A 27,334-nucleotide genomic window follows, 5' to 3' on the forward strand; every position below is an offset into this window, starting at 1 on the left:
GGAAGGGTAAAAGTGTATTTTTAAATAGACGAAATGAGCTAATAGTTCTTATGGTACTAGGCAGAGTGTTCCAGTCAGAAGGAGCTTTGAATTTAAATGCACGTCTCCCAATTTCTTTGTTAGTTCTTGGAATGAAAAAGAAGGGTTGCTGAATATGTCTTAGTGAGTATGAGGGAGTGTATGGTAATAGGTCTTGTTTTTAATAAGAAGGGGTAATTAAGATGGATGCAGTTAAAGATGAACTGGAACCAGTGGTAGCATCTTCGAGCGTGGGGGGATAACCAGTTTAGAGTTTCGTACATCGAACAGTGGTGAGTTATATATGGACACCTTAAAATAAATCTGCAAAGACTATTATAAACTACATTGAGAGGTTGAAGATGTGTATCAAATGTATTCTGATAGACAATATCAGCATAATCCAGTGTTGGTAGTAGTAGTTGAGAGACAATTCTTTTTCTCATCTGAAAGGTGAAACTATTTATATGGCAGTAAAGAATAGCTAGATTACAGCTGAGTTTTTTAGTAATGGTCTCACTATGCTGCGTAAATGAAAGCGTTGGGTCGAGCCAAACGCCAAGATATTTGAAGTTCAATACTTGTTCTAATGGTGATCCTTCATTAAATGATATAGTCAGATCTACAGAATTACCAAGGCCTTGTCTGGTACCAAATAACATACTGCATGATTTATTTTTATTTAAAATTAATTTGTTAAATAATAGCCATTTCTGAACAGAAGTAAGATCTAATTGAAGGGATCTTTCAATTTCTGATTTGTTAATGCTAGATGTATATTGCACCGCATCATCGGCATATAGTTGTATTTGACAGTCAGAACAGATATTAGGGAGGTTGTTTATGAAAATAGAGAAAAGGAGTGGTCCCAAGGACGAACCTTGCGGGACCCCCTTCTCAACAATTAAGAAATTGGATTGACTTCCATTAAAGGTGACACATTGGCGTCTGTTATGAAGGTATGAGTTAAACCACAGTAGATTGTTTTGAGAAAGACCAATAGAGTAAAGTTTATCAAGCAGTAGGTAGTGGTCAACAACATCAAAGGCCTTGGTTAGATCAAGAAAGATGGCACCGGTGAGTTTACCATCCTCAGAAGCAGTGAACACATCGCTGGTGAGTTTTAACAGAGCTGTAGTGATTAGGTCTGAACCCAGACTGGCATGGAGATAGAATATTGAAAGTTGAGACATAATGTGAAAGCTGGTTGAACACTAGTTTCTCGAGGATTTTAGCCATCGAGTTGCTAATTGAGATGGGGTGGTAATTGTTAATATCGTGTGGGTCGCCTCCCTTATACAGTGGAGTAACATTGGCACACTTCCATGCGGAAGGGAGGGTGCAAGTTGAGAAAGACAAATTAAACAGGTCGCATAGTGGGTACATTAGAATATTAGCTCCTATCTTAATGAATTTAGTCTCAATACCAACTGGTCCAGATCCACAATCATCCTTTGTCCTGCCCAATTATTTTTATATTAAATTAATGGGGCTTTATTAAGCCCAGAATAACAACTCGTATTATCACATATCAGTCATAACAATATTATCATATCACATATTGTCAGTCATAACAACTCTCATGCCAGCTACAACTTTGTGAATAAGACAGAAAAATCAATGCTGGTCCAGCGGTTAAATAATTACAAGAGGAGCCGCCGGCATCATTTTATTATATAGAAAAAATACAACAAAAACAAGCTAAACACAAAGTTCATCGGCAGACAACATTATTGTGCTAACGCTAACACCAACATTAGGCTGTTATATCAGAGTCCATGGAGGAGTTAATGGAGGAGAGCTCACCAAGAAATGTCTCAACTTCATCAGGAGTGCGAAAGAACTGTGTCTTGCCAGCGTGGACAACTCTCAGTGTGCAGGGAAAGATCAATGTGTATTTGATGTCACGGTCGCGTAGCTTCTTCTTAGCCGCATCATACTCCCGGCCTCTCTGGACAAGACCAGCGCTGAAGTCCGGGTAGATATGAACCCAAGCTCCGTTGTACTCAAGGGGCACATTTTTCTCCCGGGAGAGCTTCATTATCCTCAGCTTATCCTGGAAATAGTGGAACTTCACCAGGATCGGCCTCGGACCCTTGGCTCTTGAGTTATCCTTGCGACCGGTACGGTGACAGCGCTCAATCACTAGAGGAGTGGGGAAATTCGCTTCACCGAGAAGCTGCGGTATCAGACGGCCCATGAATCCGGTGATATCTTTGGACTCGACCCTCTCGGGGATGCCGACGAAACGTAAATTGGAACGTCTGCTTCTGTTCTCAGCGTCATCTGCCCAAATTTTCAGGGCAGCGTTATCTTTTTCAAGTGATGTTACACGTCCAACCAGGTCTATTATATCATCCTCGTTGGAGCTAACTCTTTGCTCAAGCTCCGTTACTTGCTCTCCAAGCGTTTGAAGTGAGCCTTCAATGTTAGTCAGGCTTGCTCCAATTGGATCAATTTTATTGTCCATGTGTAATATCATGTTGAGCTGCATTTGCTGCATGTTATCCAAGATACTTTGGAGGGCAATTGGCTCGCCCATTGTAAGGCCAGTAGTCTTTTCCACTCAATGAAATAGTAGAAGGTAAAAGGTAGTTCTAAAGTCCTTATTTTTAGTACTAAAGTTGTTTTACCTTGCTTTTTAGATTCACCAAAAGTTGTTCATTGACATCAGGAGAGTTAGAGTGAAAAGGTATCTCAGAACGCCATCAGTAGACAAATAGTTGAGCCAGCAGACTAGAGCTTCTTACAAACCCTCACACAGCAACGGCAGCCATTTTTCTCCTCCTGACCCCGTTCCTGCCTTCTCCCCATATCCCCTGACTCCACTATCTTTAAGAGCCCTATCTAGCTCTCTCTTGAAAGTATCCAGAGAACCGGCGTCCTGAGGCAGAGAATTCCACAGACTCACAACTCTCTGTGAGAAAATGTGTTTCCTCTTCTCCTTTCTAAATTGCTTACCCCTTATTCTTAAACTGTGGCCCCTGGTTCTGGACTCCCCCAACATTGGGAATTTGTTTCCTGCCTCTAGCGTGTCCAATCCCTTAATAATCGTAAATGTTTCAATAAGATCTCCTTTCATCCTTCTAAATTCCAGAGTATTGAACAGGGGTAGCTGGCTCGAGGGGCCGAATGGCCTACTCCTGCACCTATTTTCTGTTATTTTTGGTTCTTGGTCCTCCAAAATATTCCAAATGGAATTTAAACTCCAAGGACATTGTGTCCAATCACATAATGCGCTGGTCACCCGGCGGCCAATCAGACACAGTCTCCGAGGGACGTTGCGACCAATCACCGACCAACTTCCCTTACTGAAGCAGACGATGGCTGCAGCCAACACAGAGAGAGAGATGCAAGAAATCAGCTATGACATAATACACAATAACTGTATTACAAATGCACACTAAACAAGTTATGCATTCTTGCACTCTTACATGGGTATGACCGCACATAATTAAAAAAAGAAATTCAGCAAAATGGCACCGCGTAAAAATACTGATTTTTCAGGTACTAGAATACTGAAATACTCTGACAAAACGTGGCAGCTCTGTGAATATGGGGAAAGATGAGCTGGGTTGGAACAGTATTCTCTCTGCTCTCTAAGGTTTGCTGTTCCTTCTCCCCTGCAGATGTTCGAAGCTGTCCTTGCTTGGGTACGGTTTAATCGTGAAGATCGGGAGAGCTGCCTGCCTCAGCTGCTCAGCAAAGTACGCCTCCCCCTCTGCCGACCGCAGTTCCTCACCGACAGAGTCCAGCAGGATGACCTCGTCCGGTGCTGTCACAAGTGCAGGTGAGCTGACAACTTCTACAGATGCACCAGAGGAAGCATACTGCCGGGGTGCACCACAGCTTGGTTTGTGAACAGCTCTGCCCAAGACAGCAAGAAATTGTGGTTTTATCCAAGTCCATCACACAGACCATACTCGCAAACCAGTGACTCCATCTGCACTGCACGCTGCTTCTGGAAGCACCCCTGACCCGAAACGTCACCTATCCATATTCTCCAGAGATGCTGTCTGACATTTGGTAAAGCCCAGTACTTCCTTCTCCTCCCTACTCCTGTCAGGCAAAAGATTCCGAATCTTGAAAGTGCGTACCACCAGACTCAAGAACAGCTTCTTCCCCTTCTGAACGGCCCTTCCATAAGCTAGGGTGCTGTCCCATTCACCTCTACCCCATTGCGGACATTGGACTTTGTCTGTGGAACTGGTGCGCTACAATGCTGAGAACTATATTCTGCGCTCTGTATCTTCCCCTTTGCTCTACCTATTGTACTTGAGGGATTTGCACTAGAGATTGTAATTATGTACCGATTTTTCCCTGACAATGTTCAAGAACAAGTGTGGGCGGCACAGCAGTAGAGTAGCAGTCTTGCAACGCCAGAGACTCTGGTTCGATCCTGACGACGGGTGCTGTCTGTACGGAGTTTGTACGTTCTCCCCGTGAATGTATGGGTTTTCTCCAGATGTCCGGTCTCCTCCCACATTCCAAAGACGCGCGTTTGTAGGTTAATCGGCTTGGTATAACTAAATTGTCCCTAGTGTGTGTAGGATAGTGTTAGTGTGCGGGGATCGCTGGTCGGCGCGGACTCAGTGGGCCGAAGGGCCTGTTTCCACGCTGTATCTGTAAACGAAAGGAGACCCTGTAATTGTCCAACAGTGACAACTGCTGGCAGGTGCTCTGCATGACAAGTAGTTCTTGTTCCTAATTGAATTCCTTGCGAAGGTAAACACAAAATGCCGAAGTAACACAGCAGGGCAGGCAGCGTCTCTGAAGAAGGCTCAACCTGAAACGTCACCCATTACTTCTCTCCAGAGATGCTGCCTGTCCCGCTGAGTTATTTCAGCATTTTGTGTCTACATTAGATTGAAACAAGCATCTGCAGCTTTTTGCTACGCATTGCATTCCTTGCGATGTTTTGAAAGTCTTGCCTCTCCAGGCAAATTATAAAGTCATAGCCACACAACGTGGAAACAGGCCCTTCGGCCCAACTTCCCCATACAATAGACAATAGGTGCAGGAGTAGGCCATTCGGCCCTTTGAGCCAGCACCACCATTCAATGTGATCATGGCTGATCATCCACAATCAGTACCCCGTTCCTGCCTTCTCCCCATATCCCCTGACTTCACTATTTTTAAGAGCCCTATCCTGCTCTCTCTTGAAAGCATCCAGAGAACCTGCCTCCACCGCCCTCTGGGAGAGAATTCCACAGATTCACCACTCTGTGACAAAAAGTGTTTCCTTGTCTCCATTCTAAATGGCTTATTCCTTATTCTTAAACTGTGGCCCCTGGTTCTGGACTCGTCCAACATCAGGAACATGTTTCCTGCCTCTAGCGTGTCCAAGCCCTCACCAATCTTATATGTTTCAATGAGATCCCCTCTCATCTTTCTAAACTCCAGAGTGTACAAGCCCAGCTGCTCCATTCTCTCAGCATATGACAGCCCCGCCATCCCGGGAATTAACCTTGTAAACCTACGCTGCACTCCCTCAATAGCAAGAATGTCCTTCCTCAAATACCAGCCACATGTCCCAGCTACACTGTTCCCACCTTGCCCGCGTTTGGCCCGCATCCCTCCAAACCTGTCCTATCCGTGATTTCTTGATCTAGATAGCGTTGGGTGATGGATCTGACTCTGGACTCAGGGCTGACTCGTTGTTTTGCAGGGATCTTGTTGACGAGGCCAAGGACTACCACCTAATGCCGGAGCGCAGACCGCACCTGCCGTCCTTCAAAACACGGCCTCGGTGTTGCACTTCCATCGCTGGTTTGATCTACGCCGTGGGAGGTCTCAACTCTGCTGGTTTGTGTTGGTTCAAAGTCTGCTCTGGAGTCCTCCTCCTCCTCCTCTTGTGCTTCTCACTTTCCCGTTTCATTCATCTGCACAACCGGATACAATCACGGCTTTTACATTGAATAGTGAAAGGCCGAGGCTAGTTTCCGCTAGTAGGAGAGTAGACCCAGAGGGCACAGCCTCAGAATAAACCTTTAGAAAGGAGATGAGGAATTTCATTAGTCAGAGGGTGGCGAATCTGTGGAATTCATTGCCACAGACGGTGGGTATTTTTAAAGAGGAGATTGGCAGGTTCTTGATTAGTGCGGGTGTCAGGGGTTATGGGGAGATGGCAGGAGAATGGGGGTTGAGAGGGAGAAATAGATCAGCCATGAATGAATGGTGGGATGGACGTGATGGGCCGAATGGCCTAATTCTGCTCCTATGACATGAACTTTTCAAAGACATTTGGATAGATATATGGATAGGAAGGGTTCAGAGGGCTATGTGGTAAATGGGGGTAAATAAGACTAGACCTGTATACCAACTTGCTTGGCGTGGACTAGTTGGACCAAAGTCCCCTTTTCTGTGCTTTGGTTTAATTTAGAGATGCATTTCACACTAGTTCTCGGTTATTCCACTTTCACATCCACTCCCTACGCAAGGGGCAATTGCCTTCAAAACCGCACGCCATTGGGATGTGGGAGGTCCCGCTGAGTTACTCCGGCTCTTTGTGTCTGTCTTCGGTTTAAACCAGCATCTGCAGTTCCTTCCGACACAAATTACAAAAACATGTTACCCTCGTAGTCTCTTACTCTTGTGCCATTTCCTTCGCTCCATCAATGCTGCCTCACCCGCTGAGTTTCTCCAGCATTTTTGTCTCCCTTCGATTTTTCCAGCATCTGCAGTTCTTTCTCAAACATTACTCTTGTACTGAATCATTGACATCATGGGTGTATCAGGAAGATGGGCAAATGCATCTTAAAAGGGCAGCAGTTAAATCGGAATTACTGAGGTAGACCACATTGATATCCCTGTTCATTGATATAACCGTATTAGCCTCTCGGTGATAAGTGATAGGAGCAGAATTAGGCCATTCAGCCCATCAAGTCTATCCCCCCTAACCCCATTCTCCTGCCTTCTCCCCATAAACCCCTGACACCCGCACAAATCAAGAATCTATCCATCTCTGCCCTAAACCCCTGTCCCACGATGCGAGTTTACCCAAGAGCTTTCCCCAATTAAAAAAATAAAAATTCAAACTCGTGGTGCTTCATCACCAGTATTTTTTTACTCTTGGACATTTTTAACGCTGTTGAAAAAAACGTCACGAGTTTCCGCGTTTCCCGAGTACCTGCCGTTTGCATTACGAGCCGCTACGAGACATCCACGGGCTCCGACGTACCCGCTAGGTACATTCTACGTACTTACCACCAGTGATTTTTTTAAAACTCGGGAGAGCTCTTGGGTAAATTCGCATCGCGGGACAGGAGCTTTAAAGCTATCCATTGACTTGACCTCCACAGCTTTCTAATGGCTATCTGGACTACACGTCTTCCCACCCTGCCCCCTCTAAAGACTCCATCCCCTACTCCCAATTCCTCCGCCTACGCCGCATCTGTTCCCAGGATGAGACGTTCCACACCAGGGCATCGGAAATGTCCTCGTTTTTCAGGGAACGGGGATTCCCCTCCGCCACCATAGATGAGGCTCGCACCAGGGTCCCATCCATACCCCGCAACACTGCTCTCTCTCCCCATCCCCGCACTCGCAACAAGGGCAGAGTCCCCCTAGTCCTCACCTTTCACCCCACAAGCCGGCAAATACAACACATAATCCCCCGCCATTTCCGCCACCTCCAACGAGACCCCACCACTCGCCACATCTTCCCATCTCCCCCTATGTCTGCCTTCCGCAAAGACCGCTCCCTCCGCAACTCCCTTGTCAATTCTTCCCTTCCCTCCCGTACCACCCCCTCCCTGGGCACTTTCCGTTGCAACCGCAAGAAATGCAACACCTGTCCCTTCACCTCCCCCCTCGACTCCATTCAAAGACCCAAGCAGTCGTTCCAGGTGCGACAAAGGTTCACCTGTATCTCCTCCAACCTCATCTACTGCATCCGCTGCTCTAGATGCCAGCTGATCTACATCGGTGAGACTAAGCGGAGGTTGGGCGATCGTTTCGCCGAGCGCCTCCGCTCATTCCGCAATAACCTACCTGAACTCCCGGTGGCTCAGCACTTCAACTCCCCCTCCCATTCCCAATCCGACCTCTCTGTCCTGGGTCTCCTCCATTGCCAGAGTGAGCAACACCGGAAATTGGAGGAACAGCACCTCATATTCCGCCTGGGTTGCTTGCGTCCGGATGGCATGAACGTTGAATTCTCCCAATTTTGCTAGCCCTTGCTGTCTCCTCCCCTTCCTTAACCCTCTAGCTGTCTCCTCCCACCCTCCTATCCGCCCGCCCTCGGGCTCCTCCTCCTCCTTTTCCTTCCTTCTCCCCCCCCCCCCCCCCCCCCCCACCCCCCCCATCAGTCTGAAGAAGGGTTTCGACCCGAAACGTCGCCTATTTCCTTCGCTCCATAGATGCTGCTGCACCCGCTGAGTTTCTCCAGCATTTTTGTGTGCCTTCGATCTTCCAGCATCTGCAGTTCCTTCTTGAACACATCTTTAAACGCTACTGACTGCTGAGAGAAGCGGATGGATGTTGTAGTGTTGGCGGGTCCCCAATGGGGAGAGGCTGTATAATTCTGTCTTTGCTGCCTGTACTTGTTGCCATGCCAACCATTAACCTTCACGTGCATTACCTTATTGCTGCTCAAGGTGGCAGCACTAGATAGAGTGGTAAAGAAAGCTCGCCCTCATTGCTAGGGGCATTGAGTGAAAGAGTCAGGAAGTCAACCCTATAGGACTTTATGTGCAGGAAGGAACTGCAGATGCTGGTTTAAACCGAAGATAAAAAACACAAAATGCTGGAGTAACTCAGCGGGACAGGCAGCATCTCTGGGGAGAAGGAATGGGTGACGTTTCGGGTCGAGACCCTTCTTCAGATTGGTAAATCGAGTTTCACTGTACCTTAATTGGTACATGTGACAATAAACTGGCCTTTGACCTGAAATGTCACCCATTCCAGGTGACCAGTCTGAAGAAGGGTCTCGACCCATTCCTTCCCTCCAGAGACGCTTCCCTCCCCCTTTTTCCCGCTGCGTTACTCCAGCTTTTTGTGTCTAACGGACTTTAGCCAGGCTACATTTGGCGCACTGCATGCAGTTCTGGTCGCCCCATCACAGGAAAGATGTGCACGCTTTCGGAGAGGGTACAGGGAAGGTTTACCAGCAGCAGCTTGGATGAGAGGGTTTCGGCTACAGGGAGAGGTTGGGCAGACTTGGATCGTTTTCTCTGGGGTACATGTGGTAAGAAAGAACTGCAGATGCTGGTAAAATCAAAGGTGGACACAAAATGCTGGAGTAACTCAGCGGGTGAGGTAGCATCTCTGGAGAGAAGGAATGGGTGGAGTTTCAGGTCAATAGACAATAGACAATAGGTGCAGGAGTAGGCCATTCGGCCCTTCGAGCCAGCACCGCCATTCAATGTGACCATGGCTGATCATCCCCAAATCAGTACCCCGTTCCTGCCTTCTCCCCATATCCCCTGACTCCGCTCTTTTTAAGAGCCCTATCTAGCTCTCTCTTGAAAGCATCTAGAGAACCTGCCTCCACCACCCACTGAAGCAGAGAATTCCACAGACTCACCACCCTCTGTGAGAAAAAGTGTTCTAAATGGCTTACTCCTTATTGTTAAACTATGGCCCCTGGTTCTGGACTCCCCCAACATCGGGAATATGTTTCCTGCCTCTAGTGTGTCCAAATCCTTAACAATCTTATATGTTTCAATGAGATCCCTTCTCATCCTTCTAAACTCCAGAGTGTACAAGCCCAGCTGCTCCATTCTCTCAGCATATGACAGTCCCGCCATCCCGGGAATTAACCTTGTAAACCTACGCTGCACTCCTTCAATAGCAAGAATGTCCTTCCTCAAATTAGGGGTCCAAAACTGTACACAATACTCCAGGTGTGGTCTCACTAGGGCTCTGTACAACTGCAGAAGGACCTCTTTTCTCCTATATTCGATTCTTCTTGTTATAAAGGCCAACATGCCATTCGCTTTCTTCACTGCCTGCTGAGGCAGAGAGTTCCACAGACTCACCACTCTCTGTGAGAAAATGTGTTTCCTCGTCTCCGTTCTAAATGGCTTACTCCTCATTCTTAAACTGTGTGGCCCCTATACAAACTATAGATGGCCACAAAGCGCTGGACTTACTCAGCGGGTCAGGCAGCGCCTCTGGAGAAAAGGGGCAGGTGATCGTCTCGGTGGGGCAGGGGACCGTTCTCCAGACTGGAAGAAGTGTGGGTGGGGGTCGGGGTTGGGGGGGGGGGGGGTTTGTACTACAGATTGCCCGTGCCGCACCTCTGACTGCTGCTGCCCCGCCCGTTTGACGTTACAGGCGACTCCTTGAACGTGGCGGAGGTGTTCGACCCGATCGCCAACCACTGGGAGCGTTGTCAGGAGATGGTGACGTCTCGGAGCCGCGTTGGCGTGGCCATGGTCAACGGCCTCTTGTACGCAATAGGCGGCTTTGACGGGCAGTCGCGGTTGAGCACGGTGGAAGTCTACAATCCCGAGGCGGACACTTGGACCAAAGTGGCCAGCATGAACAGTAAGCGCAGGTAGGAACCGCCGCACTGAACCTCACAGCATCCTAAAGCAGCCACTCTCAAAGTCGATCCCCTGTTTAGTTTATTGTTACGTGTACAGTGAAAAGCTTTTTGTCGCATGCAATCCAGTCAACAGAAAGACTACAATAGACAATAGGTGCAGGAGTAGGCCATTCGGCCCTTCGAGCCAGCACCGCCATTCAATGTGATCATGGCTGATCATCCCCAAATCAGTACCCCGTTCCTGCCTTCTCTCCATATACCCTGACTCCACTATTTTTAAGAGCCCTATCTAGCTCTCTCTTGAAAGCATCCAGAGAACCCGCCTCCACCACCCTCTGAGGCAGAGAATTCCACAGACTCACAACTCTCTGTGAGAAAAAGTGTTTCCTCATCACCGTTCTAAATGGCTTACTCCTTATTCTTAAACTGTGGCCCCTGGTTCTCGACTCCCCCAACATCGGGAACATGTTTCCTGCCTCTAGCGTGTCCAAGCCCATAACAATCTTATATGTTTCAATGAGATCTCCTCTCATCCTTCTAAACTCCAGAGTGTACAAGCCCAGCTGCTCCATTCTTTCAGCATATGACAGTCCCCTGACTCCGCAAAAATAGCAGAGTCAGGGGATATGGGGAGAAGGCAGGAACGGGGTACTGATTGGGGATGATCAGCCATGACCACATTGAATGGTGGTGCTGGCTCGAAGGGCCGAATGGCCTACTCCTGCACCTATTGTCTATTGTCTATTGGGATGATCCAAACTCTGACGCCGGGATGGTCAAACACACTCCGCGGCTTGGAGTGCCCGAATTGGCACTTTCCTATCGGAGATCGCGACATAGATGCTGCATGTTCCGCTGAGTTATTACATTGTGGTTTCTCAGTCTGCTGCTGCTCTTGGTTCCAGTGCGATGGGGACAGCCGTGATGGACGGGCACATCTACGTCTGTGGTGGCTACGACGGCATTGCCTCCCTCAATTCCGTGGAGTGCTACACCCCGGAATCTGACAAGTAAGACAGTTTACTAATCAACTATTCTTGCCCCGTGGGTTAACCAAAGGAGATAAATGGGGTCCTATGGTGGACTAAGCAATAATGAAAATGCTCTTATGTTCACTAAGGTACTACTGTCTGAGTGGAGTGGAGTTATTTTATCATGTTGATAAAATAAATGGCATACAGATCCTTCAGCCCAGCTTGTCCATGCCGACCAACATGTCCCATCTTTAGACTTTAGAGATACAGGATAGAAACAGGCCCTTCGGACGACAGGGTCCGTGCGACCAGCAATTACCCCGTACACTAGCACTATCCTACACGCTAGGGGCGATTAACAATTTTACTAAAGCCAGAAAACCTGCACGTTTTTGGATTGTGGGTGGTCACAGGGAGAACGTACAAACTCCGTACAGCCACCCATGGTCAGGATCAAACCCGGGTCTCTGGTGCTGTAAGGCAGAAATTCTACCGCTGTGTCTCCCTATCTACACGTCCCACCTACCCATGTTTGATCTATATCCCTCGAAACCTTTCCTATCCAAATGTCTTTTAAATGCAGTTATGGTACCTGCCCCAACAACCTCCTCGGGCAGCTCATTCGATATACTCAGCACCCTCTGTGTGGAAAATGTTCCCGTATATGTAGAAACAATGAACTGCAGAAGGTACACAAAATTACTGGAGAAACTCAGCGGGTGCAGCAGCATCTATGGAGCAAAGAAAATAGGCGACGTTTCGGGCCGAAACCCTTCTTCAGACTGATGGGGGGTGGGAGGGGAGAAGGAAGGAAAAGGGGGAGGAGGAGGAGCCCGAGGGCAGGGGGATGGGAGGAGACAGCAATCACAGAGGGTTTGAAGTTAGAGAGGGGGTTGTGAAACTCTCCCGGAGAGAGGAGGAGAACTTCTTCAAAGTAGGCATACCTTGAGGAGATATCGCAGTGGAGTAGACAAAGTGTTCAAGAAGGAACTGCAGATGCTGGAAGATCGAAGGTACACAAAATTGCTGGAGAAACTCAGCGGGTGCAGCAGCATCTATGCAGCGAAGGAAATAGGCGACGTTTCGGGCCGAAACCCTTCTTCAGACTGATGGGGGGTGGGGGGGAGAAGGAAGGAAAAGGGGGAGGAGGAGGAGCCCGAGGGCTGCAGATGTTGGTTAACACACAAAAGGACAAAGTGCTGGAGTAACGCAATAGGTTAGGCAGCATCTCTGGAGAAAATTGATAGGCGACATTTGGAAACGTCTGCCTGACCTGACCTCCCGAGTTATTCCATCACTTCCTGTCCTTTTGTGCAAAGATCCTACAGTGAGCAAGGTAGTGCACTCGACGAAAAAGACGTAGTACGGTCACGGGCAGATTCATGGGTCATTTTTGGCCCCATTTCCGTAACCGGCTTCCGTCTCCGCACCAAAGATCCCGTAGGATACTAGTGCAGAGATGGAAGCCGGTTATGGAAACATCCTCGTAAAAATAAAGGTTATTTAGGAAAAATCTTCTCTTCATTTTCAGAATTATAATTTATTAACACAAACTTTGCCCCCGCAACGCTGATTACACTGCGGGTCGGGTCGGGTAGGGTTACGGAAATGGATGGAAAAAAGGCCCTTGTTCCGCTCCGTTGCATACTAAACGTCAGCCCATTGCATTTAGCAGGAGTGGCCTATCTTGCTCCACTATAGGATCTTTGCTTTTGTGTATTAACCAACATCTGCAGTTCCTTGTTTCTACAAGGTCCTGCCTTAGTTCTATGTGTTGAGATATGTGGTAGTCTAATTGTGCTTCTTAACGCAGTTATAACATCTCTTATGAATGAATGAATGAATAACTTTATTGGCCAAGTATTGACATACAAGGAATTTTCGTTGGTGCTCCACCGGCAAGTGACAACATGACATACAGTGACAGTTAGGAACGTCACATAAAACATTAAACATTAATAATAATAAACATTAGTTGGCATCTCCAATAAACCAGCAGACTTTACTTTTTAGACTTTCGAGATACGCAGCGGAAACATGCCCTTTGACCCACTGAGTCCGCACCAACCAGCGATCACCCTGTACACTAGCACTATCCTACAGTGGGACAAGTTACGATTTTACTCAAGCCAATTAACCTGCAAACCTGCACGTCTTTGGAGTGTGTGAGGAAACCGGAGCACCTGGAGAAAACCCACGCGGTCACGGAGAACGTACACACTCCGAACAGTCAGCACCCGTAGTCATGGTGGAACCCGGGTCTTTGGCGCTGTAAAGCTGCTACTCTACCGCTGTGCCGCCCTCAGTAGTTCCTCAGTAAAGTATACAAGGTCCAGCTAGGCCTTGTATTCATGTCTTTTCCCTTGGCCTTGAATCCATCGCCATAAAAGAGTCGCTGGTGGGCTGCACAGTGGTGCGGCTGGGTGCTGCAGCTGCCTCGCAGCGCCAGAGGCCTAGGTTTTTAATCCTGACCTAGGGTGCTGCTTGTGTGGAGTCTGCACGTTCTTCCTATGACCACGTGGGTTTCTTCCAGCTGCCCAGTTTCCTCCCACATCCCAACGGCATGCAGGTTTGTGCAGTAATTAGCCTCTGCCAGTTGCCCCTTGAGAAGGTGGGATAGCATGGAACTAGTGTGAATGGGCGATTGATGGCCAGCATGGACTCGGTGGGCCGAAGGGCCTGTTTTTATCCTGTTGGACAAGTTGGTGGCAGCCACCCATTTTTCACATCATTAAAATCAACCTTTTGCTTAGGAATAATAGCCACTTCAAACAGTGCCATGGGAAAACAAACTCCTCAACTAAGGAGAGATGAGATGGAGTGATTAAAAGTTTGGTCTAGGAGGCACATTTTCAAGGCTTTGAAAGTTGAAGGGGACAAAATTAATTGTACTGGTGTTAAACGACATTTAAGATGAACAGCAAAATTCTTGATTAGTGCGGGTGTCAGGGAGAAGGCAGTAGAATGGGGTTAGAAGGGAGAGGTAGATCAGCCATGATTGAATGGCAGAGTAGTCTCGATGGGCTGAATGGCTTAATTCTGCTGCCATCACATGACCTTATGAAAATAAGAAGAGGGTGATGGACCTTTGTTCTTGTTCCCAACAGATGGGTAAACGTGACTCCAATGAGTGCTTGTCGTAGTGCAGCAGGAGTCACCGTCTTTGAGGGGAGGATCTATGTTTCTGGAGGGCACGACGGGCTGCAGATATTTAACACGGTATGTTTTCATAAACCCATAAGTGACAGAGTCATCGATTCATGCAGCGTGGAAACATGCCCTTTGGCCCAACATGTCCCATCTACACTAGTCCCGCCTGCCTGCTTTGGCCCATATCCCTCTAATCCTGTCCTTTCCATGTACCTGTCTAAATACAGAAACTTAGAAAATAGGTGCAGGAGGAGGCCCTTCGGCCCTTCGAGCCAGCACCGCCATTCATTGTCATCATTGGCTGATCATCCCCAATCAATAACCCGTGCCTGCCTTCTCCCCATATCCCTAGATTCCACTAGCCCCTAGAGCTCTATCTAACTCTCTCTTAAATCCATCCAATGATTTGGCCTCCACTGCCCTCTGTGGCAGGGAATTCCACAAATTCACAACTCTTAGTCAGTCTTAAATGACCTCCCCTTTATTCTAAGACTGTGGCCCCTGGTTCTGCACTCGCCCCACATTGGGAACATTTTTCCTGCATCTAGCTTGACCAGTCCTTTTATAATTTTATATGTTTCTATAAGATCCCCCCCTCCCCCCCCATCCTTCTAAACTCCAGTGAATACAAGCCTAGTCTTTTCAATCTTTCCTCAGTAAGACAGTACCGCCATCCCTGGGATCAATCTCGTGAACCTACGCTGCACTGCCTCAATCACAAGGATGTCCTTCCTCAAATTAGGAGACCAAAACTGTACACAATACTCCAGATGTGGTCTCACCAGAGCCCTATACAACTGCAGAAGAAGCTTTACTCCTATACTGAAATCCACTTGTTATGAAGGCCAACATTCCATTAGCTTTCTTCACTGCCTGCTGTACCTGCACGCCAACTTTCAGTGACCGGTGTACAAGGACACCCAGGTCTCGCTGTACCTCCCACTAACCTAACCCCATTGAGATAATAATCTGCCCCCTTGTTTTTGCCGTCAAAGTGGATAACCTCACATTTATCTATATTATACTGGATCTGCCCACTCACTCAACCTGAGTGGGCAGATGCATGGCAGATGCAGTATAATGCTGCTTAAACATTACGATAGGTACTACCTGCCCTCAACAACCTCCTCCGGCAGCTCGTTCCATACACCCATCACCTTCAGTAAAAATAAAGTTGCCTCTCGAGTTCCTATTAAATCTTTTCCCTCTTGCCTGAAACCTATATCCTCTGCTACTGGATTCCCCGACCCTGGGAAACAAGACCTCCCATTCACCCTCTTTATTCCCCTCATGTTTTCATATACCTCTCTATAAGATCACCTCGCCTGCCCAGCCTCTCCCTGTAACAGCCTCAAGACCTGGCAACATCCTCGTAAATCTTCTCTGCACCCTCTGCCAGACCAGTCGTGGTCTGCAGAAAGTTGTCAATCCATGAACTCCAAATGAAGGATAGGCTGTTCCGATTTGAACATATTGCTCATCCTCAGCAGCAAGGCAAAACTCTGAAACCCCCCCCCGATGTTTCGGTCAGGCACAGCTGGTAGAGCTGTGTCACGGACCTTAGTAGACCTAGGTGCAAATCTGGCTTGGTGTGCTGTCTTTTGGGGAGTTTGCACGTTCTCCCTATGACCGCCTATGACCTCCGGGCAAAATCCATGAACTCCAAATGTTGCTTTTTTGGATTTGAACATATTGTCACCTCAGCCTCTGACCATGGTTTTCGGTCTTGATCCTTTGGTCAATGGGGTGCTGTCTTTATCTGTCACTGACCGCCCGAGATACCTTGAAAATCATTGTGGCGTACCGAGATACCATTGTGGCGTACAGTCCAGTATCTCTCTATCCACAAGCACTTAGATACGTCTTGGATCAGCATCCCAGATACAGTGCAAGTGTATAACAGCAGATTAGTTCATAGATACAGGTACATCGCGGAAACAGGCCCTTCAGCCCACTGAATCCTCGCCGACCAGCAAACCCGGCACACTAAAGTAAGCATGCAGGTACAGCAGGCAGTGAAGAAAGCGAATGGCATGTTAGCCTTTACAACAAGAGGAATCGAATATAGGAGCAAAGAGGTCCTTCTGCAGTTGTACAGAGCCCTAGTGATACCACACCTGGAGTATTGTGTACAGTTCTGGTCCCCTAATTTGAGGAGGGACATTCTTGCTATTGAGGGAGTGCAGCGTAGGTTTACAAGGTTAATTCCCGGGATGGCGGGACTGTCATATGCTGAGAGAATGGAGCGGCTGGGCTTGTACACTCTGGAGTTTAGAAGAATGAGAGGGCATCTTATTGAAACATAAGATTGGTAAGGGCTTGGACACACTAGAGGCAGGAAACACGTTCCCGATGTTGGGGGAGTCCAGAACCAGGGGCCACAGTTTAAGAATAAGGAGTAAGCCATTTAGAACGGAGACGAGGAAACACTTTTTCTCACAGAGAGTGGTGAGTCTGTGGAATTCTCTGCCTCAAGAGGGCGGTGGAGGCCGGTTCTCTGGATACTTTCAAGAGAGAGCTAGATAGGGCTCTTAAAGATAGGGGATATGGGGGAGAAGGCAGGAACGGGGTACTGATTCGGGATGATCAGCCATGATCACATTGTAATGGCGGTGCTGGCTCGAAGGGCCGAATGGCCTTCTCCTGCACTTATTGTCTATCGTACATACTCGGGACAATTTACAATGACACCAAGCCAATTAGCTTACAAACCTGTACGTCTTGGGAATGCGGGAGGAAACTGGAGATCCCAGAGAAAACTCAATGCATGTCACCGGGAGAACTTACAAACTCTGTGCAGACAGGACCCATAGTCAGGATTGGACTCCAAGTCCCTGGCGCTGTGAGGCAGCAACTCTACCGCTGCGCCACCACCGTGCTGCCCTCTGAGACTTGATACAGAGTCGGCAGTTTCAAGTCACAGTTGTAAGAGCGTGGTCAGCCTGAAAACCCTGCACTTACAGCAACTGGGATTTGATAATGGCGCCAAACTGTATACTGTCTCAGTGTGGTACTGCTATATGGTACACATCCCAAAGACGTGTGGGCTTGTAGGTTAGTTGCCCCTAGTGTGTAGGGAGTGGATGAGACATGGGGTAATGTAGAACTGGTGTGAGGGATGATGGATGGCTGGCGTGGGCTGAAGAGCCTGTTTCAAGCCTATCTTTGGTGTCAATAGACAATAGGTGCAGGAATAGGCCATTCGGCCCTTCGAGCCAGCACACTATTCAATGTGATCATGGCTGACCATCCCCAACCAGTACCCCGTTCCTGCCTTCTCCCCATATCCCCTGACTCCCCTATCTTTAAGAGCCCTATCTAGCTCTCTCTTGAAAGTATCCAGAGAACCGGCCTCCACCGCCCTCTGAAGCAGAGAATTCCACAGACTCACCACTCTCTGTGTGAAAAAGTGTTTCCTCGTCTCCGTTCTAAATGGCTCACACCTTATTCTTAAACTGTGGCCCCTGGTTCTTGACTCCCCCAACATCGGGAACATGTTTCCTGCCTCTAGCGTGTCCAAACCCTTAATAATCTTATATGTTTCTATAGGATCTCCCTTCATCCTTCCAAACCCCAGGGTGTACAAGCCCAGCTGCTCCATTCTCTCAGCATATGACAGTCCCCCCATCCCGGGAATTAACCTTGTAAACCTACGCTGCACTCCCTCAATAGCAAGAATGTCCTTCCTCAAATTAGGACACCAAAACTGCACACAATACTCCAGGTGAGGTCGTACTAGGGCCCTGTACAGCTGCAGAAGGACCTCTTTGCTCCTATATTCAACTCCTCTTGTTATGATGTCCAACATTCATAACGCTTTCTTCACTGCCTGCTGTACCTGCATGCTTACTTTCATTGACTGATAAACAAGGACCCCCCCATATCCCGTTGTACTTCCCCTTTTCCCAACTTGACGCCATTTAGAAAATAATCTGTCTCCCTCTAAATTCCACAGTATACAAGCCCAGCAGCTCCATTCTCTCAGCATATGACAGTCCCGCCATTCAATACAGTACACTACAATTTATTTGTTATCACTTGAACCTCTTGAGGTTCAAACGAAATGTGGTTTCTGCAGTCATGCACACAAGAAAAAGAACCAAGACACAACACAATTTACAAAAAACATCCATCACAGCGAATCTCCTCCTCACTGTGATGGAAGGCAAAGTCTTATCTGCCTTTCCGGGAATTAACCTGGTGGACCTCCGCTGCTCTCCCTCAATAGCAAGAATGTCCTTAGAAACATAGAAACATAGAAATTAGGTGCAGAAGTAGGCCATTCGGCCCATCGAGCCTGCACCGCCATTCAATATGATCATGGCTGATCATCCAACTCAGTATCCCGTACCTGCCTTCTCTCCATACCCCCTGATCCCTTTAGCCACAAGGGCCACATCTAACTCCCTCTTAAATATAGCCAATGAACTGGCCTCAACTACCTTCTGTGGCAGAGAGTTCCAGAGATCACGACTCTCTGTGTGAAAAATGTTTTTCTCATCTCGGTCTTAAAAGATTTGCCCCTTATCCTTAAACTGTGACCCCTTGTTCTGGAATTCCTTGTATGTTTCAATAAGATCCCCTGATTTCATTAACATCAGCTCTCGTTGTGATGCTTGGCCCTTCACATTGTGTGCTCTCTTTGTGCGAGGCAGGTGGAATGCTACAACCACCACACCGCCATCTGGTACGCGGCGGCCAACATGCTGAACAAGCGCTGCCGCCACGGGGCCGCGTCGCTGGGCAGCCAGATGTACGCCTGCGGCGGGTACGATGGCTCGGGCTTCCTCAGCATCGTGGAGGTGTACAGCTCCCCCTCGGACCAGTGGTGCCCCCTGGTGCCCATGAACACCCGCCGCAGCCGGGTCTCCCTGGTGTCCAACTGCGGCCGCCTCTACGCCATCGGCGGCTACGACGGCCAGTACAACCTCAACTCCATGGAGATGTACGACGCCGAGACCAACCGCTGGACGTTCATGGCCCCCATGGTGTGCCACGAGGGAGGGGTCGGCGTGGGGTGCATACCCCTCCTCAGCGCATAATTTCCCCCGTCCCCCCGGACTCAGTAGCTGTGTCAAATCAACGCAACATCCGTGGGCTGGCGGCTGTCCTTCCACCGTTACGGCAAACTCACCACAAAGACTGGTCAATGTTTCTTGTTCTTACTGGTCATCAGTGTTCAGTCTGCAGCCATCCATTTAGCTCACATAATAAATCCCCCACAGATCTCGATTTTTTAAAAAAGATATCCAAATATTAACTTATTATTAAAACAAAAATTCACTCGTTAATCAAAGGCAGAGCATCTGTAAAATCCTCAAACTAGATGGACACAGAGTGCTGGAGTAACTCAGCGGGTCAGGCAGCATCTGTGGAGAACATGGATAGGTGACGTTTCACAGAGTGCTGGAGTAACTCAGCGGGTCAGGCAGCATCTGTGGAGAACATGGATAGGTGACGTTTCACCGAGTGCTGGAGTAACTCAGCGGGTCAGGCAGCATCTGTGGAGAACATGGATAGGTGACGTTTCACAGAGTGCTGGAGTAACTCAGCAGGTCAGGCAGCATCTGTGGAGAACATGGATAGGTGACGTTTCACAGAGTGCTGGAGTAACTCAGCGGGACAGGCAGCATCTGTGGAGAACATGGATAGGTGACGTTTCACCGAGTGCTGGAGTATCTCAGCGGGTCAGGCAGCATCTGTGGAGAACATGGATAGGTGACGTTTCACCGAGTGCTGGAGTAACTCAGCGGGTCAGGCAGCATCTGTGGAGAAAAGGAATCGGTGACGTTTTCGGGTCGGGACCCTCCTTCAGACTGACAGTCGTGGGAGAGGGAAACTAGGTATGAAAATGTACAGAATCACGGCCGGCACCGATGACTAAAGAGCCCACACTGGTCCATTGTTGGCTGCGGAGGAGGTGGTAGCGAGGGGACACGAACGGTAAAACTAGCAGGACGAGTTTTCTCAAACTAGATGGGGCTGTGTATTAACCGGAACAAGGAACTGCAGACGCTGGTTTACAAGTAAAATGACTCAAAGAGCTGGAGTAATTCAGCAGGTCAGGCAGCGTCTTTGGAGAACATGTTACTTGGACACGCTCGTCATCAGTGTTCAGTCTGCAGATGTTTAAAGGGGGTAGGCACAAAATGCTAGAGTAACTCTGGGTCAGGCTGCATCTCTGGAGAAAAAAGATGGGTGATGGGTCGGGACAGAACCATTCTTCAGGCAATTGATGTTTCAGATGCCTCACAGCAACTCTAGACCTGGGCTCAATCCTGACCTTGGGTGCTGTCTGTGTGGAGTTTGCACATTCTCTCCATGACTGTGTGGGTTTTCTCCGGGTGCTCCAGTTCCCCCACCCCCCCCCCCCACACATCCCAAAGACGTGCGGCCTCTGTAAATTGCCCCTCGTTTGTAGGGAGTCGTAGAATGATACAGTGTGGAAACAGGCCCTTCGGCCCAACTCGCCCACACCGGCCAACAATATCCCAGCTACCCTAGTCCCACTTGCCTGCGCTTGGTCCATCACCCTCCAAACCTGTCCTATCCATGTAAATGGGATAGCATAGAACTAGTGTGTACGGGTGGTCGGCGTGGGATGAAGGGCCTGTTTCTTGGCTGCATCTCTGAAACTAACAAAAGACATCCCTGATAAATCACAATTTTTAAAAAAACATTCAAATATCTCGGACTGGGGAAGTGGGTCGCGGCCTAAAACGTCACCTATCCATATGCAGAACCAGGGGCCACAGTTTTAAGAATAAGGAGTAGGCCATTTAGAACGGAGACGAGGAAACACTTTTTCTCCCAGAGAGTTGTGAGTCTGTGGAATTCTCTGCCTCAGAGGGCGGTGGAGGCCGGTTCCCTGGATACTTTCAAGAGAGAGCTAGATAGGGCTCTTAAAGATAGCGGAGTCAGGGGATATGGGGAGAAGGCAGGAACGGGGTACTGATTGGGGATGATCAGCCATGATCACATTGAATGGTGGTGCTGGCTCGAAGGGCCGAATGGCCTACTCCTGCACCTATTGTCTATTGTCTATTGTCATTGTCATGTTCTCCAGAGATGCAGCCTGACCCGCTGAGAGACTCCAGCACTCTGTGTTTGTTTTTCATTGTTACGGATGAGTTGCTTCCCCTTCAGCATCAGAATCTCTCTGGGGGTGATATAGAACTAGTTGCTACATTAGGGCCTCCCGTTCCCCCAAACCATCATCTGTCTGTCCTGGGCTCCTTCGCTGGTGGGCAGGTGATTGTCCAAGACGTGCGTTTGGCTCGTCACTTGTACAAGTATCCGATTATACATTCCGAGGACCATGGTTACAGGCTGTGATTTTCCGGCCACCCTTGCTTCCAGAACCTTTGGATTATCCGATTTGCCGGACCAGCAGAGGTCACGGCCTCCAAGAGGAGTCCAACGGTACCGGAATGTTCGGCCTAGGCCGCTGGGGACGAACTGGCCCGTAAAGTCGGCTATGGGAGTTCTTGAGTCCCGGCCGCGGGGAGGGGGGCAAATTCGATCAGCCGCGGACTTCCCGATGAGATCGAGATCAGCCTCACCTTACCCGGCCTGGGCGGGGCGATTTCAAGTGCGCTCTCTGAATTTTGTCCGGATTATAGGAGGCTCTGGACCACCAGTTGCTGGGAAATGGGTGGTGGGCCTGGATTTAGTGCACTCTGCTGCTGTCTCAGACCCAGATAAAAATAATTTGCACATTTCATCTCATCGTTATTGATTTTGTTTTCCCCAGTTGCGATCCTTTCGTTCCTCCCAGCTCTCTCCAAGTTCACCCGCTGTTTGTCCTTTGGAGCTTCTGACGAGACCGTCGGTGTTTACAGCAACAATCATGATGATGAACGTGGTTCCTTTCCGTGCTTGTTAGAGTCATGTCAAGAGTGAATCACTGATTTTTTTAAAGAAGGAACTGCAGATGCTGGAAAAATTGAAAGGTAGACGAGAATGCTGGAGAAACTCACCTGGTGAGGCAGCATCTATGGAGAGAAGGAAATAGGCGACTTCACCTCCATAGATGCTGCCTCACCCGCTGAGTTTCTCCAGCATTTGTGCCTACCGATTAGGATTAGTCAGTGGCTGTGACACTTCTCCGGAAGGGCCTGTGTATAGTTTGCTGTGTAGACATTTGAGCCGGGTATTTGCTGGAGTGTGGAAGAGTATAACACTATGATGCAATAGACAATAGGTGCAGGAGTAGGCCATTCAGCCCTTCGAGCCAGCACCGCCATTCAATGTGATCATGGCTGATCATCCCCAATCAGTACCCCGTTCCTGCCTTCTCCCCATATCCCCTGACTCTGCTATATTTAAGAGCCCTATCTAGCTCTCTCTTGAAAGCATCCAGAGAACCTGCCTCCACGACCCTCTTGAGGCATAGAATTCCACAGAGCTCCATGAGTTCAATTGACTAGAGAGAGAGAGAGAGATGAATTGTTTAAGAAGGAACTGCAGATGCTGGAAAAATCGAAGGTAGACAAAAATGCTGGAGAAACTCAGCGGGTGAGGCAGTATCTATGGAGCAAAGGAAATAGGCGACGTTTCGGGTCGAGACCCTTCTTCAGACTGATGTGGGGGTGGGGGGGGGGGGGTGGGAAGAAGAAAGGAAGAGGTGGAGACAGTGGGCTGTGGGAGAGCTGGGAAGGGGAGGAGAAGGAGGGAGAAAGCAGGGACTACCTGAAATTGGAGAAGTCAATGTTCATACCGCTGGGGTGTAAACTACCCAAGCGAAATACGAGGTGCTGCTCCTCCAATTTGCGGTGGAGGTAACGAATTGCTGAGTTTGGTGGATTGTACAGTAGGGGGCAGTATTGGAAGGATTCAATGGGCATAGCAATGTTTTTCAGACGTGGGTAGACAAAATTGCTGGAGAGACTCAGCGGGTGCGGCAGCATCTATGGAGCGAAGGAAATAGGCAGCGTTTCGGGCCGAAACCCTTTGTGGGAATGGATTTGTCGGGTATATAAACTTTTCAGAGGGCGGTGGAGGCCGGTTCTCTGGATGCTTTCAAGAGAAAGCTAGTTAGGGCTCTTAAAAATAGCGGTCAGGGGATATGGGGAGAAGGATTGGGGGATGATCAGCCATGATCACATTGAATGACGGTGCTGGCTCGTAGGGCCGAATGGCCTACTCCTGCACCTATTGTCTATATCTATTGTCAGGCAGTGTTCTGCTAAATTAGTAACCACTCTCTGTGATTATAGATTCTGTGTTTCTAAACATGGGAGATGAAATGAAGAGTTTGTTTTGAGCAGCAAGACAACTAGGTTTAGATTTCCCACTGTGGGGAAACTTTTTCCTCTTAAGAAGCACAAGATAAAATAATTTGCGTCTAAAATGGCAGTCTCTCTGTAATATTGTACTGCTAAGTGCTGCATACTAATGAATTCTTACAACAATGGGCGAAAATTTAGTTGAAGGATTTGGATAGTCTATATTTGCCGAACAGATATTCAATAGCGAATTGCACTCGTAATCTCATCAAGGGGTTTAGGTGGAATATCATTGATTGTTGAGATTACTGTTAATAATATGTTTCAAGAAGGAACTGCAGATGCTGGAAAATTGAAGGTAGACAAAATTGCTGGAGAAACTCAGCGGGTGCGGCAGCATCTATGGAGCGAAGGAAATAGGCAGATAGGAAACACAGTCTGAAGAAGGGTTTCGGCCCGAAACGTTGCCTATTTCCTTCGCTCCATAGATGCTGCCGCACCCGCTGAGTTTCTCCAGCATTTTTGTCCACTGTTAATAATACTGCAGTTTCAGATAATATTGTTACACTGAACTTTTTTTTGTACTGATTGTCTTCTGCAGATGCTGCCCTCTGAGTTTCGACTTTAGCCTTTAGAAATACAGCGCAGAAACAGGCCCTTCAGCCCTCCATGTCTGCACTAATCAGCGATCACCCCGTGGACCAGCACTATCCTATACACTAGGGACAATTTACAGAAGCCAATTAGAAACATAGAAAATAGGTGCAGGAGTAGGCCATTCGGCCCTTCGAGCCTACACCGCCATTCAATATGATCATGGCTGATCATCCAACTCAGTATCCTGTACCTGCCTTCTCTCCATACCCACTGAGCCCTTTAGCCACAAGGGCCACATCTGACTCCCACTTAAATATAGCAATGAACTGGCCTCAACTACCCTCTGCGGCAGAGAGTTCCAGAGATTCACCACTCTCTGTGTAAAAAAATGTTCTCCTCATCTCGGTTTTAAAGGATTTCCCCCTTATCCTTAAGCTGTGACCCCTTGTTTCTGGACTTCCTCAACATCGGGAACAATCTTCCTGCATCTAGCTTGTCCAACCCCTTAAGAATTTTGTAGGTTTCTATAAGATCCCCCCTCAATCTTCTAAATTCTAGCGAGTACAAGCCGAGTCTATCCAGTCTTTCTTCATATGAAAGTCCTGCCATCCCGGGAATCAGTCTGGTGAACCTTCTCTGTACTCCCTCTATGGCAAGAATGTCTTTTTTAAGCCAGCAGTTCTTTGGTGTGTGGGAGGAAACCAGAGGACCTGGAGAAAGCCCACTTGGTCCATAGGTTAATTGGCTTCGGTAACAAAAAGTGTGTGAGGTAGTGCTAGTGTGTGGAGGTGACCACTGGCTGGCGCAGACTCGATGGGCCGAGGGGCCTGTCTCCGCGCTGTATCTCTAAAGTCACAGACTCTGCCTGTTCGAGGATAATGGTCTCGGCCACAAGCAGTTGACAAAATGCACCTTTGGCCATATAATACCTTTCACATCAAAACAAATCTGAGAACCTGACACGAGAGTGAAGACCACTCTGCCCATTGTTAACGTGCAGGCTCTTAGAGTGAACACACACACACACCATGCTCTCTTGACTTCTCTGCTCGGTTGTATCCATGGCCAAGCTGCAAGGTTACCTGAACCATTTGCGCTGTTTCATTGGGACCTCTGCTCTGTGCAATACATTTTTTCAATGCAATTCTAAACCTAGTTGAGGGCCCCGTGTACAGTCTCACCTACTTGACGTGTAGGAAGGAACTGCAGACGCTGGTTTAAACCGAGGATAGACGCAAAATGCTGGAGTAACTCAGCGGGACAGGCAGCATCTCTGGAGAGAAGGAATGGGTGTCGTTTCGGGTCGAGACCTGTCTGAAGAAGGGTCTCGACCCGAAACGTCACCCATTCCTTCTCTCCAGCTTTTTGTGTTCAGCTTCTCACCTGCTTGAAGTGTTGAAGCCTCGTAGCTTTTGGTTCTTTCAGACTGAGGAGCCTGAGTGTGAGCTTTCTGGTCCTAATTCTACTGACTTACCCGCCTGTATCCATGGTCATTTCGTGAGCGCCTGTTTGTTAAAGATGTACCGACACTGTGGCACGTCCCACAGCGCACCATAACCCTGAGCCACTCGCCTTCCCGCAACTGGAGTGCAGCTCACGGGAGTCCATGTCACCAAGCTGGTTGTTCATTCATCTAACATGCCTGTAATGGCCTCCATTCTGAGTTTGGACAATGTTGTTCAGGGTGCTGCACCCCTTTCTCTGCCCCTCTCCCTCTCTGCCTGTCTCTCTCTGCCCCTCTCCCTCTCTCTCCCTATCTCTCTGCCTCTCCCCCTATCTCTCTGCCTCCCTCTCCCCCTCTGCCTCTCCCTCTCTCTCCTCCCCCCCCCCTCCTCCCCCTCCCTCTCCCCCCCCCTCTCCCTCTCCCTCCCTCCCCCTCTCTCTCCCTCTCCCCCTCTCCCTCTCTCTCTCTCTGCCTCTCCCCCCTCTCTCCCTCTGCCTCTCCCCTTCTCTCTCCCTCTCTCTCCCTCTGCCTCTCCCTCTCTCTCTCTACCCTCTCTCCCTCTCCCTCTCCCTGTCCCTGCCCCCCCCCCCCCCTCTACTGGGTTAAGAGTATGATGGAGAAGTAGTAGTCTGACCAGTTGCCAATACTCTGGGATGAATTAGCTTTATCCGTGTATTCCCAACTAGTGCTCTAGACTGGTTTTGAATTGTGAAGAGTAAATGATGTGAGTGGGTTATCCAGGGCGTGTGTATTGGCGCTCTCCACACAGAGTGTGAGTGTGCTGGGGGTAGGTTTATATTGGTGGCAGCAACTCTGGGGCAAGTGATAGGTCAAACTTCAATCATGATGGGTGTACATTGAATGCTTTGTGTTTCTCTGAGATGTAAACAGTACCTTAATTACCAGATTATTTTGGAATACAGCGATGTTTTTAATGTGAGAACTAATAAATGATGTGCAACAAAATTATTCTCTGCGTTTCATTGTGAACAATCAAATCTAACCTCTATTTTCAGAGAGCAGCTCAAAATCTGATTGTATAAACACATCGTTGAGAATCGGCGAGGCCCAGCGTAGGCTGGGCGATGGTTTCGCCGAACACCTCCGCTCAGTCCACCTAAACCGAGGCCCCCGATGTTGAAGCCCCCGTGAACGGGCCGATTGTAGCCCCCCGATTCGGGGTGGACGAAGCTGCTGTTGCTGGAGTTCAGAGTCGGTCACCAACCAGGTCAGCTCCCGATGTTACCGTCCACAGGGCCCACGGCCGAAGCCTCGCTTGTGTGCGCATGCACGTACGGCCGCCAAGAAATTGTGTGCCCCCCCCCCACCCATGTTCTGATAGTGATTTCCGTGCCTGTCGTGTTCAGCATGGACATTGTGGGCTGAAGGGCCTGTTCCTGTGCTGTACTGTTGTATGAACCAAGATAATCCC

The 27,334-nt window shown here is 48.7% G+C and overlaps 1 protein-coding gene across 1 annotated transcript in view; it reads left to right on the forward strand.

Annotated features, from left to right (window-relative positions):
* Positions 1 to 23,238, forward strand: part of klhl18 (kelch-like family member 18) — a 41,123-nt gene extending 17,885 nt beyond the window's left edge. Inside the window, exons 5-10 of the mRNA XM_055664704.1 lie at positions 3,648 to 3,808; positions 5,687 to 5,823; positions 10,297 to 10,519; positions 11,416 to 11,520; positions 14,592 to 14,703; positions 19,290 to 23,238. Of these exons, the coding sequence (XP_055520679.1) occupies positions 3,648 to 3,808; positions 5,687 to 5,823; positions 10,297 to 10,519; positions 11,416 to 11,520; positions 14,592 to 14,703; positions 19,290 to 19,676 (1,125 nt within the window). The 3' untranslated portion in view covers positions 19,677 to 23,238. The remainder of the gene's footprint in view (positions 1 to 3,647; positions 3,809 to 5,686; positions 5,824 to 10,296; positions 10,520 to 11,415; positions 11,521 to 14,591; positions 14,704 to 19,289) is intronic.
* The last annotated feature ends 4,096 nt before the right edge of the window (positions 23,239 to 27,334 follow it).

This window comes from Leucoraja erinacea, chromosome 43, assembly GCF_028641065.1.
Source record: "Leucoraja erinacea ecotype New England chromosome 43, Leri_hhj_1, whole genome shotgun sequence".
NCBI classification, from domain to species: Eukaryota; Metazoa; Chordata; class Chondrichthyes; order Rajiformes; family Rajidae; genus Leucoraja; species Leucoraja erinaceus.